The sequence below is a fragment of the Notamacropus eugenii genome, chromosome 3 (genome assembly GCF_028372415.1).
Source record: "Notamacropus eugenii isolate mMacEug1 chromosome 3, mMacEug1.pri_v2, whole genome shotgun sequence".
NCBI classification, from domain to species: domain Eukaryota; kingdom Metazoa; phylum Chordata; class Mammalia; order Diprotodontia; family Macropodidae; genus Notamacropus; species Notamacropus eugenii.
In genome coordinates, this window is record NC_092874.1 from 289,814,610 (window position 1) to 289,830,029 (window position 15,420).

Sequence of the window (15,420 nt, forward strand, 5' to 3'; positions counted from 1 at the left end):
TTTGTCCCTCAGTCTTTGGTTCTGCCTCATTTCATCCTAATACTTCTTTAAAGGCCTAATTCACATACTTTTTGCCAGGAGACACATGGGCTTTTTTGTCTCCAAATCCATCCATCTGTTAAACCAAGAAGAGAACATTTTGTTAGCAGTTAATTTAATTAGACTTATCTACTTGAAAACTCCCTTTCACTAATTCAGACAAGACTTCTTTAATAGTCTAAATTAATGAGATTTTACTATTCTTTGTTAAATAGATTCTTCTTTGCATATTAAAAACAAATTCAGACCATTGGAGCTTGTCACATATAATGCTTTGCATTTATTTTGAGGAGGTAATGAACACCAGCCTATAGCAGTTCCAGTCAGCATGAGTGATCAGGCAACAATAAATTTGAGTCCAGATTATGTGATGAGTGTTGGTGTGACCAGTCCTGGCCACGTTACTGAACGGTGTTATTTGGCCTAGGACACGGCCGAGTCACTTTCCTGTACCTCAGTTTCCTCGTCTGTGAAAGAAGAGGGTGAGCTAGATAATTTCTAAGGCACTTCACAACTCTGAGATCCTCTGAGTCTTCAAATGGAAGGCTTAGAGAGGAGAATATTTTCACATATTGATGGGAATATTGAGTTAACAGAGGATTGACCTGCCCATGGTCTCAGCTCATTAAGTAACGATGATGGTGTTTTATGAATCCCGAAATGATCTCTTGATGTCAACATCCATGACCTTCATTTTGTTTCTTCCCAACAAACAGCACCCAGGGCCTGAGTTCATACATGTGTATGTACCTGTGTGCCTGTATGTATTGATTACAATTGCTCAATAAATAGTAATTCAATGAAATAATCGGTTAAATTACCCATCTCCTTACCATAAAACTTAACTTTCTTCTTCAGAAATTCCAGCAGCAAAATTATCTGGGTTTTGGTGTTTATTTATTTGTTTTCTAAATTTTCTTTTTGTATCTGGACCAGTTCCTGAAAAGTCCCTAGCAGCATATTCCTTGATCATCTTTGGGGCTTTTGAATAATTTATATTTCACAGTTGAGTGCCAGTAAGCCCTAACCAATTAAACGCAATGGGCCACAAAAGCGTTCTCTGCTTATAAAAGCGATCCCCACAATCCCCCTGCAAACACACAGATCCCAGAGCCCACCATGTGGTCCATAGTGGAATGTAGAGGGCGGGTTGGCTAGCAGAGCAGTAAAGGACTTGCATGGTGTCAATTAGATCAGAAGAGTACCCCGGAGAGGAGAGGAGCACATCTTAAAATATAATCAGGCACATGATGCCACAGAGAGAGCAGAGGCTGCGCACATAAGCTGACACAAAAGAAGAGTCCCATTTTAATGTTAACTGTAGCAAAGACTGGAAAGTCATCCCCAGCCAAAGCTGGAGAAGAAACCTGCCTGGCCAAATCAGATTCTTTGGCTCAGCCCTTGGCATCAGAAGTAATTTGAGTTTAATGATCTCGGTAAAGAGGAAGGGGACACATATTAACCTCTTTTTATGTCTGTGTGTTCAACAGTGACAAGTAGTCCCTTGGCAGAGAAAAAAAGCCAAACTTTGTGAACTGAGGTTTACTTCATAGTCTGGCTGTGTGAAGCGAAAGCATTTGTTCATTTATGTAAGATCTGTGCTTGGCTTTGTGGTGATTGTATTAAGCTGGCTGAGCCCTGAGTGCCTATTTGAAAAATGTAAATCGAGGTGGTCAACTGGTAAAGCATCAACAAGCATTTATTAATGCCAGACACTATTTGAGGTGTACAGACACAAAGGATAAAACAAGGCTCACTTCCAAGGAGATGATATGCTGATGGGGGAGATAAGGGGACCACACATTAAGTAAAGAGGGGCAGAACTAGACCTCTGATTTCTTCAGGATAGGGAGAAACTCCCTCCACCTATACAAGTCAACATCTTATGATTTTAGAGACCTGCCTGGAGTGATCAAAGGCTAAATAATATGAAATTGACCTCAAACCCAGGTTCCTCCTGGCTCTAGTCACTACCCCCACATTTCATATACAGGGTATCCCACGCGTCTGCCATGTTTTAAGCCTTAATAGCTAAAAGAAATCTGCCTTAAGAGAAAAATGTAAGGCTTAATAAAGACTACACTAAGACGTTGGGGACACCCTATATAAGTATATACAGAATAAGAAATATAACAGAATAAACGTAAATACAAAGAAATCAAATTCAAGGTCGTTTGGGAGTTAGAAGGAAATGATCGCTCTTTATAGGAGAACGATAAGTAGAGTGACAATGAGTCTTTAATTCCCTTTTCCTGCTGTGAAAACTGAGATTCCGAGATGTATGGGAGCATGGATGAGGATCAGGAAAAGTAGATAGGGAGTGGGAATTCTAATTTGCTCCTGAGCCCCTGTTTCACTCTGGACAAGGGACAACCTCCAGGGGCCCCAGTTTCTTTTGTGAAATGGGGATAACATTAATTGAATAAACCACTTCTATCTTGCAGTGGTATGGGGGTGAGGGTGTTGTCAACATTAAAGCATCACAGAATTACAGGTTATGATTTCATGACCATATTAATCATCTGTAAGGAACATTACCTGTGAGTCTTCAACAGTTGAGTTAAGATACCAAACCATTGCTCTTCCTCTTCACTCCCAGTGGCTAATTGTTGACTTTAAATGTGGGGTATGTTAAGGATTCTCCACTGAGGTCAAACAGTCTCTAATATTGAGAAGTGGGTCTCTAGAGGCTGAATTTATGTACTACTCAGCAGATTTGACTCCAATTCAGAGGTTGTTAGTATGACAGGGTCTGTAAACATTTACAGAGAGAGAGAGAAAGAGATGGGTGGGTGGATGGGTGGATGGATAGATTAGATAGAGATGGATAGATGGATGGATGAATGGATGGGTGGATGGATGGATGGAGAGATTAGATAGATAGATAGATGGATAGATAGAAAGATGGACAAATGGATATAGATAGTTATATAGAATGTATAGTTACATAGTTAAATGCATAGTTATAGTTTTATAGATATATATAAATATATATATTTCAGCATATTTGGTTTTCTTTGTAATCCTCTTATTTTAGGTATCTAAAAATCATTCCCAGAAGGGGGTCTAAGGACTGCCTAAAGCATCTGTGACCCCAAAAATGTGAAGAACCTCTTCACTGACTAACCAAGGTAGGCAAGCCATGGAAACATTTAAAGCAGGGAAGGGCATTCTTCGAGCCATCCAAGCAAGGTGATATTCTCTCCTTCAAAGTCGTTGTGCCTGCAAACTGCATTTCTGTTCTGTCTGTAGAACTATATTAGGATAAATGCTTTGTCTCTGACTTCTTTTCCAGGAACATTTTTCTCTTATATCACTTAGTCCTCACACCATCTCCCATGATAGTACAGTTGTCCCTTCCACATCACAGGGGTAAGGGGCACTGCACTACTGTTAGCTGGAAAATTCATGTAAAATTTTTTTGGCTCTCCCTTTGCAACAGAGTAGTCTGAATTATTATGGTATTAAAAGATAAAATATATTGGTGTTATACGCTACTATACATATATTTTACGCATTTCTGAGTTTCTAAACTTTTCCTGCATCATGTGCTGGCCTTCACATGTCTGTGACTTTCACAAAACTCTCCCATAATTCCCACTTAATTTCTTATGCCAGTCCATGATATATCAAAACCACGATGGAGAAAGTCAAGATGTGGAAAGTTTAACTGTAGTAGATATGAGGCACATTCATTCCCTTCTTCTTAATTAGGGACTACACCTGAGATTTCAAGAAAATAGAGAATTCCCAGATAAGAAAAACTCTCTCTTATCAATGGGGGTCTCCAGACCCAGTGGTTAAGTGAGTTGCCCCAGGAAAATAATAGCCATTGTGTGTCAGTATGTCCTATTAGAATTCTTTATTATCAATCAACCTTGTTGCTGTGTTCGTCCATTGCTGCTGAAGAAGACCATGCCATCGGAAAAATGATGACATGACTTGCACTTGACTTTGTTTTGAGTGAGGGAGGGCTGCGCAGGTCACCAGCCTCACTTCTCCTCCAGAGCCATCTAGATCCAGTGACCGGATCTTCATCAGGATGACTGGAGATGGCCCAGGATGCACTAGGAGACCTTGGCCCCTTTAGGCCAAAGTCTTTGCAGGCACTCATTTAGAGTGAAGTAATGCCCAGTCATTGAATAGTCTTATTTAAGAAGTAACCAGGTGCCTTTAATGAGGCCAAAAACAAAGAAAGACATCAGGCTGGGAGGGAAACAGAAACAATTACTATTGATAATCACTCAATCACCAACATTTCAAACACCTACTGTGTGGCAGGCAATGTGGATCAAATGAAAATGGGTAATTATGGTGCTTTGGGTGAGATTGTATCTGAGCTTAGAATCGACTCATCAATAAACATTTATTAGCTTACAAGAAGACAACAAGCTATGTTTCTTGTCTGCAAAGAGGAGGAATACAGACCCACATCTCCCAACAGTGAACTTCAAAGACTGTTGTAATTGTTGTTCAGTCGTGTCCAACTCCTCGTGACCCCATTTGAGGTTTTCTTGGCAGAGAAGCTGGAGTGGTTTGTCATTGCCTTCTCCAACTCATTTTACAGATGAGGAAATAGTGAAGTGGGTCACACAGCTAGTAAGTATATGAAGTTGGATTTGAACTCAGGCCTTCCTGACTTCAGGTCCAGTGCTCTATTCACTGAGCCACCTAGATGCCCCTTCAAAGATCAGTGGTCGTTATTTTGTAGGATAGAATGTTGCTTAAAATGAATGACTGGGAGATGATAACCCTTTGGTTACGAACAAACATCTTTATTATATAGTCTTTGATTCTGTCATACCACTTTGGGGCTATTTAAAATAATCTCATCCTTATATGATTGGCAGTGAGTAAATAATTAACTTAATATAGTTGGTAAGAAAGTAAGACCTAGGGAAAGTAAGACAAGCAAATAGAGACTAAAGGTTGGACAGGAAACTGGGCCCACATCAATTCATCCACTAGTGTCTATTCTACTGGCTGCTTGACTGTCTGGGGATGTCTCCTTAGACCTGTGTCTGCAGAAGCACTCTAAGACCTCACGAGGGTGTCACAGTGGAGTCCACACCAGCATATAGTAATTCATTTTTAAAATGTGAATTGGACCCCAGAAACACGCTAAAACACACACCATGTTGCTCCTTGGATCTAGCTGGAATGGTGCCCAGTGCTTGGTTGTTCGATTGCCTAAACAGCTAGAATACAGGGGTAGGTTTTTAGATTAACTAGAAAAAGACTCCCGAAACTTGGGGAATTTAGTCTAAGGAATGTTTCCTGTGCTCCCAAATTGTTATATCTAAACATGCTTGTTTATATAGAAAAATAAACCAGAGTGGTAACTTCCCTTACATAGCCTCTTCAGGCATATTTTCTAAGTAAAAGAAACATTTTCACTCCTTCAAGTAAAAAACTATCCCCACCTCGTCCTCAAGGGTAGGGATTTAAAAAAAAATTTTTTTTTTTTAAATTCGCAGCTGCTAGTATAGTGCCTAGTACATGTTCATAGGATGCTGATGGTGTTGTTCAGTTGTTTCTGTCATATCTGACTCTTTGTGACCTCATTTGGGGTTTTCTTGGCAAAGATACTAGAGTGATTTTCCACTCCAACTCATTTTACAGATGAGGAAACTGAGGCCAACAGGGTTAAGTGGTTTGCCCAGGGTCACTGAGCTAGGAAGTATCTTAGGCAGGATTTGGACTCAGCAAGATGAGTCTTCCTGACTCCAAGTCTAGTGCTCTGTGTGCTATGGTGTCACCTACCTATCCACCTGGCACATAGGTGTTTAATAAATGCTTTTTTGAATAAATGAATGAATGAGTGGATAGACTATAGAGTCCTCTCTAGGGAGTGGGGAGAATATAAGCTCCTGGAGAACAGAAACTGTTTCATTTTTAAATTTTTTATTTTTAATATTTTTATCTCTAATACGTGGCACATGACAGATGCACAATAAATGTTTTATGAAATGAATGAATGAGGGTCTGGACACAATGTAAACTCCTTGAAGGCAGAATGATTTCATTTTTTTGTCTTTGTATCCTACAGATGAGGAAACTGAGGTCTATGTGCCTACTATGTGCCTGCACATAATAGGTATTTAATAAATGTTTTGTTGAATGAATGAGGATCTAGATAGAAGGAATGAATGAATGAATGATGCCCTCAACAGAACATAAGCTTCCTGAGGACAGGAAGTCATTCCCTCTTTATCCCGATATCTCTAGGACCTTGCACAATGCTATGAACCTCCTGCTCTGATGAGTCTCTGACCATCCCCCGGTGGTCAGGAGGCAGGTCACCCACACTGGCAAAGCTGGGAGATGCTCATCTGCATGCTTCTCTGAGCATGCCATGAGTCCCGTCCCATGAGCTGGGTCCTCCCTCCCACATTCTGGATTTCACATGCATTACCTAAGCCTGAGGTCCTACACATCTTTGCCATTTATGTGACTTTTCTAGAGCAATTCTGTGAAGTGTGTCCCTGCTTTCCGACCTGCTCATCACACACCTTATACATAACAGCTGCTTAATCAACATTCACAGAAAAAAAACAACCAACCAGCCAATTAAGTTGGATATTCTGAAATTTTCAAAGTCTGTTATTGGTTTCCTTCTCACAAAATATACTCCCTTCTCCAGAATTAGGATGTTTGAAAAAGAATAGGTGTAGGTGTATATTAAACTATTCGCAAACTCTCTGGGCCTCAGTTTCTTCACCTGTTAAATGAGCGGGTTGGCCTTGATGGTTTCCAAGATCTCTTTTAGCCTTCCTTGGGCCATGGCCCCCTTCTGGTGAGGCTTATGAACCCCTTTCTCAGAATGTTTTAAAATGCATAAAATAAAGTGCATTCTATTACAAAGGTAACCAATTCTATTGAAATACAGTTGTCAAAATATCAAAAGAAAGTTCCAGGTTAAGAACCCTGTCTGATCTGTGATTCTCTTCAAAGGTACTTGATAAGGATTTGTCCCCTAAATCACATCTGCCTTGGATGCTGCTCGTGTAGGAAAGACTGGAGGATTGATTGAAATGGCAGCCCAGAAGCTGCGTCCTTCTGTGTGCTCACGGAACATGGTACGTGCCCTTGGCAGTTCTGACATAGCAGTTCTTCACAAACTGGTGAGGCTTTCAGCAGGGGATTGGTCCTGGTCTGTCCATCCCCTGGGACCCACCAAGCTAAGTCCTGAGCTCATCCCTAGGAGCCTACTCCCCCGCTGAACAGAGAGACACCTTAGGGATCCAGAGAGGAGACAGGAGAGACACCTAAGGAGTCCCCTAAGGTAAGCTCTACTCAGAGATGTGGCTCCTGAGTATTTGCCTTTTTATCATGTAGGTTTTTTTTTATCTGATCATTGGTATTTAGATGAGGCAGCTTCCTGGTGGGCTGGATAAAGATGTGCTTATTCTCCAAAGTCTGAGGTTATTCAGGCCCCTTCTTTTCTTTGCTCTTTGTATAGCTTAGCAGCAGCTAGGCACACAGTCCCAGCATCCAGGGATAGGGAGCCTCTGAGCCTCTCCCCTCCTTGAAGGAAGGGTGTGGTGCCTGTAACGATGAAGCCACATCTAGGCAAGGTTTCCAAATGGTGGAGGCTCTGGCAGCTAGAGATTAGATGAGAAAACGAGTAAGGAACTTACATAAATGGATGCCACTTGTATTCAGTTTGTTTAGGCCAAAAGCAAATACTCGGCAGCTGCTATTTAAGGGTGATTTAAGCGCTGGAGTTTATTAAGTACTGCAGCAGGACAGTACAGTGGACAGGGTGCTGGACACAGAGGCTGAAAGACCTGACCACAAATCCAGCCTCAGGCACTTACTAGCCGTGTGACCCTAGGCATCACTTATCCTGTCTGCCTGTCTTCTCAACTGTAAAACAGGACTCGTAATGGTACCTACCTCATAGCATTATTGCGAGAATCAAATGAGAACAGATCTCAAGGACTATTATTTTTACTACTACTTTCCCTTCCCAGTCCTCAGTTTCCTCATCTGTAAAATGTGGGGACCTGTCCTAAAGGCTAAGGACACTTCTAGATCTGCCTCCAGTGATTGATGCTGCCCTAGAGAGTCAGAAAAAAATAGTCTTGGGGCAAAAACCTGGAGAAGGTAAATAGTAAAGGCCAGGGCCCTCACAAGTCCACTGCCCAGAGGTGAATCCCCAAGTACCCTTTGGGACGCTGAGGCCTGGCTGTGGCTGGACCCAACTCGTGTTTGGGGATGAAAATGGGCATCCAGCTGACTTCTCCCTGGGGTGGTCCCAGACCCTGGCTACTCCACATTCATGGCCCTGACCCAGAAAGGATGTGCTGCCCTGCGCTGCCTGGTGCCTGTTCTCCCTCAGCCTATGTGTGGGCATCCTGAAGATTGTGGAAATTAAACATTGATCTTGTACTTTTATTTCACTGTGTAACTGATAGAATTCTGTAACCTTATTCTGTATTTTATAACCTAAGCCTTTTCTTTGTCCCTAAATGAAGAAGCTCAGAGTTCAAAAGTCCAGTCTTCTTTCACAGTTAGATGCTAAAGTTTATTCTCCCTATTGATCGCCTTTAATTAATGAAAAACTTTGAGCTAAGTTTTGAGGTTCAATACTCTCATAAAAAACTCTAATTCTCAGGGAACCGTTATCCTCGCACCTGACTTGTAAATCACTTTTTACCAAGTAAATTTGTTCTCTCTCATTCTGTCAGCTCCTGAGAAACTCCATGCCATCTGTGCACTATCTTGAGATCACCAAAGCTGACCGGCCTCATCTCTGCTTCTCCTTCCCCAGTTAAGGGTGATCTTCTCTCATTCCCAAGAGTCAGTGAGTCTCTATCCCTGGTCCTCTGTCAATGGTCCCACAAAGCCTGTACACAGCATTCTTCTAGAAGAGGGGTTGGGGTGGTCCTGATCCCCCATGTTGTATGTCTGCTTTCCTTAATGTCAGAAGTCATGCTGCCCTCAGCCCCATGATGCTGCTAACCTTATCACCAGCTGTATTACTTCTCCACTTGCCCTGTGCTGTTTGTTCTATGCTTATAAAATTGAGCTGCATCAATTCTTGGTTTTTAGATAGAGACCCTTTCTCTTGGCAGGCAGCACCCCTATTAATAAAATGTTCTCTTCAATGATGCCAAGAAGCTCATGGGTGGAGGAGTCAAGGCAGCAGCAGGGTGGGGGGGCAGGACAAGGAATGGGGGAAGGACAGTGAAGACAAAGCTCTGCTGGATGAAACCCCACTAGATGCTGAAGGGATACTTCCTTCCCTTAGCTGGGCTTTACATACACACCCAGACACACAGACACACAGACAGAGACACACACACGCACTTTGTGAATAACATGCCTTTTCTTTAAAAAATGTTGTTGATTTTAATTTTTTCCTAGGGTACAGGTCTGAATGAAATGTATTCATTCAATAAATAGTATAGCAGCAACACCTTCCCAGTCACACCCACTCCTAGACCAGAGGATGTGGTCTCTACACTGGGAACTGGTACCAGAAACAGGGTCGGCCAAAGGGGCAGCCCAGACACCGGGCGCAGGGCACCTTACAGTCTGCATCAGTGGCTTGGAAAAAGGCCTCTGGGCAGCCTGCGGGCAGCCCCGACTGTTTCTTGGGACAGCGTATCCCGGTTTCTTATGTGTCCCATGTCCCATGTCAGGTTCCCCTGGAGGCCCACGACCTACACTTGGAAGGCAAAGCTGTCTGATGGAAAAGCTCCAGGGTCTTGCCTGAATGTCACAGATACTTCTCTGTTCTTGCCTGGTGGCCCTCACAGGGACCGCCTCACTGCTCTTTCCAACAGGACTCTGCTAGCAGTGCCCACCGTTAGCCCCTGACTGCTCCCTCTTGGCAAGTACTGCTGCTCAGACACTCTCACCCCTTGTCCACAGCTGTCTAGCCTCTGTCCTTGACCTCTGGGTAGCTGATGGTCCCCCATCTAGCTTTCCTGTCACTCTTTCCCTATGAATCCTCAGGGCCTGGAGCCCCAGCAGTAGATATGGACAGGTGAGTCTGAGCCCAAGGAGAAAGTCACTTTGAATGGCCACACAACAGCTAAAGCTAGTACTGTAGGCCTCGATTCCTTCCTTTTGGGGGAAGCCTTGGGAGTGATTCTATGATGTGCTGACCAATACTGGAGGGAGCTGCAAGGCAAACTCTGACCTCTGAGGTGAGGGGAAGCAAGGGGCCATTGGGATGGAATCTACAATAATCTGATTTGCTCCTTCATTACCCAAACCAGAGGCTTTGAATGGCTCAGAAACAGCCCCGGCAGACTGACGCTCTCTGCCTGCTGTCTGCTCTCCTCACAGGGTTGTGGAAAGGATACAAGCCTCTCTAAGTGCTTTGCCCATTCTCACTGAAAAGTCTGTTTTGGCGACTGGCTGGAAAGAAATAAAAAGCTGCACTTTTATATAAAAATGCGGGGTGGAGGTGGGGGGCAGGTTGCTAGATTTTCTCTTTTGTCCCTCTCAGCCACTTCTGTCCAGGTTCACTTGTGTGCAGCGAGGCCGTCGTTGGCAGCAGTGTACACAGCCCCGCTCAGTCGACATTCTTCGGCCCCCACAGGGTCTCCCAACTCTTCCTCCTCTGAATCATCCTCGTCCTCTTCCTTGGGGACCGAGGAGCCTGAGGTGGGGCCTTTGCAGATCTTGAGGTGGCGCGTGAGGTGGTACTTGGTCAGGTAAGCCTTGGAGCACTTCTCACACACGTAGTCCCTCTTTCCTTCGTGAGAGTTGAGATGCTTTTTCAAGTGATTCGTCCTCAGGAAGAGCTTCTCACACTTGGGACACTTGATCTGCCTCTCTCTGGGGAAGCACAAAGGAGAAAGCCTGATTTGGGATGCGACCCTGGGTCAAGCCCAACCCCTGCTCATCCAGGTGCCCCCAGGAGTGCGGCAGAACTGGCAGGGCCCCATGCTCAGAGCCGAGACCCTCAGAGGGCTGTGCTGAGGGAGCACAGAGCACAGGAAGTCCCCAGCCCAACCTGCATACCGGGTGTGTGTGAGCACATGCTGCTTGAGGTCCTGCCGCCGCATGAAGAGCTTGTCACAGTAGTCACACTTCAGATTCTTCTCACCAGTGTGGATGACCATGTGCGACTCCAGGTGAGCCTTCTGGGTGAAGGACTTGTCACACAGTGCACACCTGTAGTTCTTCTGGCCTGCATGGCAGCACAAGGGACAAACTGGTGAGCCTCCCCTGCCACCTGTCCCCCCAGGCCCGTCTTCCACCCCGGGAGTCCCTGCCCCCTTACCTGTGTGGATCTTCAGGTGCGTACGCAAGTTGCTGGGGTCACTGAAAGCCTTGCTGCAGAAGTCACACTTGTTGGGTTTCATACCCATGTGGCCCATGAAATGCACATGGAGTTTGGAGGGCGAGATGAAGGCCTGAGGGCACATGGAGCACTTCCACTTCCTCTCCCTGCTGTGGTTGGGCCCATGGCTGCTGCCATGACTCTGGCTCAGCAGGTGGTGGTGGATATGGCTGTTCAGGTGGGCTTTGAACTCTGTGTAAGAGTTGCACTCCTTGCCACAGTTACAGACATGCACATCCGGGTGCTCGGGAACACCTAAAAGCAAAACCGCTCGGAATTAGGCCCAATCCTTGACCCTGATCTCAGGACCAGAGCTGTCGCTGAGAACCACCTCTGGCCAGCCTGACTCCAGGACAGGAAGACACCTCTGGCTTTCCTCAGGTACTTGGACAGATAGGGGACAGATGGAAGCAGACCCTTACAGACAGGAAACCTCTCCTTCCTACAATGTTCTGCTTCTGATGCTGGAGTCTCTCCTGCATCAGCCATGACCACCTTTGTTGAAGCAAGTCAACATGAGGCTAACTGTGAGAAGGCTGTGGGGTGACAGCCCTGCCATGCCACCTAGACAAGGGCCTGCCCTGAAGAAGAGGCACAAAGGCACTGGAGCCCAGCTCTGGTGACCTCCTGCCTGGTGCAACCAGGTGTCAACAGTGGGCCCCAGCCCTTGGCTAGACCAGGACCTCAGAGCAGATGCCACATACCTCACACAGGTCTTAAGGTCAGAGGGAGGGCTAGTCTATGAGCAAAACAGGCTGTCCTCAGGGTCCAGATAACATTTTTGCAGGGTGCAAGGCTACTCTGGTTGTGGGCCTGGAGTCTGAGAACTGGAATCCCTGGGTGCCTGTGTGCATGCTCACCTCCATGGGCCTTGTTCCCTCTTTTATGAAATGAGGGGCTAGATTCAATGTCTGTGGCCCTCCTGCTGCCTATCCATGTCCTGTGAAGGTCACTACAGTGGATTAAGGGCAGGGTACCACTACATAGGTGTGCCTGTCTGTGGAACCACATATGGACATCCAAGATCTCCCTGCCACTGTGTCCCAGGAGGGGAGGGGCATCCTCTGTTGGGAGTAGGTTCAGCCTTGACCTTCTCTTCCATCTGAAAACCTCAGTGATTTGGAGGTTCCCCCACGTTGGGTGGTGAGAGACATCCTCACTGTGTGTAAGGAAACTGAGGCCTCTGGGGTAGCCACAAAGGGACACGAGTTGGTGTCCACGAGGAGGCTTAGCTATGCCTCTCCCATTCTCATCCTCAGGATTTATGACAGAAAAGGCGTCTGTGCATCAGTTTACCAATCTGCTGGGCGTAATCCCGGCTGTAGTAAAAAAGCAGCTCATTTTCTGGAGGAACATCCTGGGAGGTGCAGAAGTAGATTTTTCCATCATGAGGATAAGCCACCAGATTTTGTTCTTCCCGGTTCCTGTAATACCATACATTGGACAGCCAGTCAGGCTCGGCTTAGGAAATGTCCAAAGCACTGCCTGGAACAAGTGACGTACAACAAGCCAGCACCACAAGGCTTGGAACCCGGAGCTGTCACACCAGTCCCATGGCGCTTCCACAGTCACACGATTCTCTTGGGACACCTGTTCCCTGCCCAGGCCGAGCTGGACCCTGATCACAGCCTGGCTCTGGAGGAAGGGCATGGCGTTTGAGAAGGGGGGGCTTTAATAAGAAATAAACCTCCCCCTAAAAAAAAAGAATCTGTCGTTCCTCGCAGACCCAAATCTACATTCTAGGTGACAGTGTCTGAATTGTCACAAATAAAATCAATCAAAGAAATGCCAGGCTGGGACATGGAACTTACATATGTCCCAGTATCACAGGACGCCAAATATCACATCAACATCTATGATAGCAGCAGATTGTTACACAGGAGAAAAAGAAAGGGCAGGAACATCATATGACTGGGGATTAGGAATGGGCCTGAGGTCTTGCTGAAGCAAGTCCTCCCAATCAACCAGAGCACAGCAGGTCTTGATGGAGATCAACCAGCTGGTGCAAAGAGGAGGAGAAAGGGGCTATTCCCTGTTTAATGGAACAGAGGCAGCTCTGTCACAGGCTGCAAAGGAAGTGGCTGATGGCTTCTAGTAGCCAAGAAGATAGCAGAGTCCTCCTGGGGGCAATCCACCTGGACAGAAGAGACTGACACAAGGCTGCCAGCATGTGTGAAGGGCTGGAGAAGAGACTACAGGCTTCCTGGGCACAGGCTGTGTTTTCCATCCCTGATGCCCACTGCAGGCAAAGGATACCAAAGAGAGAAATGGACACTGGCTGAGGTGAGTGTCTGAGAATTGGGGTTTGGACTCCTGAACCTCAGCTTAAAAGAGAGGGATAACAGATCCCTGGCCAGAGATGAAGTACCCCACAAAAAGGCTGCTGAGAATGCATCTGCAGGTACCTTGCACATGGCAGAAGATGACTTAGAGACGCTTCTCAAGTTAGATACTAGTGAGTCATGAAGGGCCTATTCTGTGTCAGGCTGTGCTCTAAGCACTGGAGATACAAGAAGAGGCAAAGCACAGTCCCTGCCCCAAGGGGCTCCCAATCTAAAGTCCACAAATAAGCACGAACAGCAGCTGAGGCCCCAGAGCCCAAGAAAGAGCCAGTCGTACAACAGGAAAACTACAAGGGGAAGGGGACAGTGTCGTCAACTAAGAGGATGATCCTGTGACTGCAGGAGGAAATCCTGCCCCAGGTCATGGGGTCATGAAAAGAAGTGATTGTCTATGGCAGGAGTCTATGACAGGAATGAAGCATTTATTAGACACTTACTAAGTAGAATCCAACAGAAAAGTCGGACAGCCCTACCCTTGGAGCTCACATTCTAAGGGGGAAACAGCTCAGATGGGAGCAAGGTTGGGCAGCAGATGACCATAAGAGCAACAGGGAGACCACAGTGAGAACAGGGATGCCCGAGCTCAGGATGAGCTGAGGTGCACCAAGAAAGCAGACAAAAAGAGAGAATGTGACCAAAACAGGAGAGAAGCGAGTCCAAGAAGTGAGTGCAGACTGGGGCTTTGGGTGGAACAAGGTGGCCCAGGAGGGATGAACTGCTGCCCTGCAAAGGGCAGGCCTGGGCCCAGCTCTGGCCTTTAGCTCAGGAAGAGCATGAACCCATGGTGTGAAGGATCATGGAACAGGAAAGAGAGTGCACAAGCCCACAGAGGCAAATGTCGGGACTTTCAGAAAAGTTGAAGAGAACAGGCCAGCCAGCCCACTGACTCTGACTCCTGGGAAAATCCCAGGATGAGTAACTGGAGAGATGGGAGCAGGGCATCCCCCAAACTGACCTGGCTGCCTCAGGAAGGGGCCTGCCCTCAGTGCCATTCTCTGACAGGAGGACTGGCCCAGAGAGGACGAGATATGGGATACAGGCCCTGGCAAAGCTTTTAATTTAGCACCTGGGGACAGAGCTGGATTAGAGGATAATACAATTTAAATGGGTCAAAAAGTGGTCAAAGCAGGAATGGTGAAGGAAGTTCTTCAGTGGAGTGCTCCAACAGGTGGCCTCCACTCTGCTCTGGTTAACATTATCAATGACCTAGAGAAAGGCTTAGATAGCAGCAAATACACAGAATGACATAGCATCCAAAAAGGTTTTGACAAGCCACAGCACTGGGATAAACTGAATAAGATGAAATTAAACAGTGAAAAATGTAAAGTCTTGTACTTGAGGTGAAGAAACCCAACTTTACAAGTATAAGATGCTTAGAGAAGAGCTCTGAAAAAGATCTGAGGGTCTGAGTGGACTGTTACCACAAGGTCAACATAATCTTGGGCTGTATTAGGAGGCACAGGTTCCAGGAAGAGGGAGGTCACCATTCAGTGCTTTGTTCTTATCATATCTGTCTGGAGGACTGTGTGAAGTCTGGGCACCAGTATAAGGATATGGAAAAGTGGTGAGTATCCAGCAGAATACAACCAGCACAATGAAAAGTAGCCTCAAGTCTGTGTCATGTCAGGATCTGCTGAAGGAATTGGCATGTCTGGGGCCAAGAGAAGACTCCGGGGCAGGGGGGGAACCTTCAAGTATCTGAAGGGCTGTTCCTTCAGATAGGAAGGATCACAC

The 15,420-nt window shown here is 45.9% G+C and overlaps 1 protein-coding gene across 1 annotated transcript in view; it reads right to left on the bottom strand.

Annotated features, from left to right (window-relative positions):
* Positions 1-9,371: 9,371 nt before the first annotated feature.
* The window catches only part of PRDM4 (PR/SET domain 4), a 38,268-nt gene continuing 32,219 nt past the window's right edge, over positions 9,372-15,420 (bottom strand). The window contains exons 8-11 of the mRNA XM_072655841.1: positions 12,641-12,768; positions 11,285-11,599; positions 11,023-11,191; positions 9,372-10,836 (exon numbers count right to left, since the gene is read on the bottom strand). Of these exons, the coding sequence (XP_072511942.1) occupies positions 10,521-10,836; positions 11,023-11,191; positions 11,285-11,599; positions 12,641-12,768 (928 nt within the window). The 3' untranslated portion in view covers positions 9,372-10,520. The remainder of the gene's footprint in view (positions 10,837-11,022; positions 11,192-11,284; positions 11,600-12,640; positions 12,769-15,420) is intronic.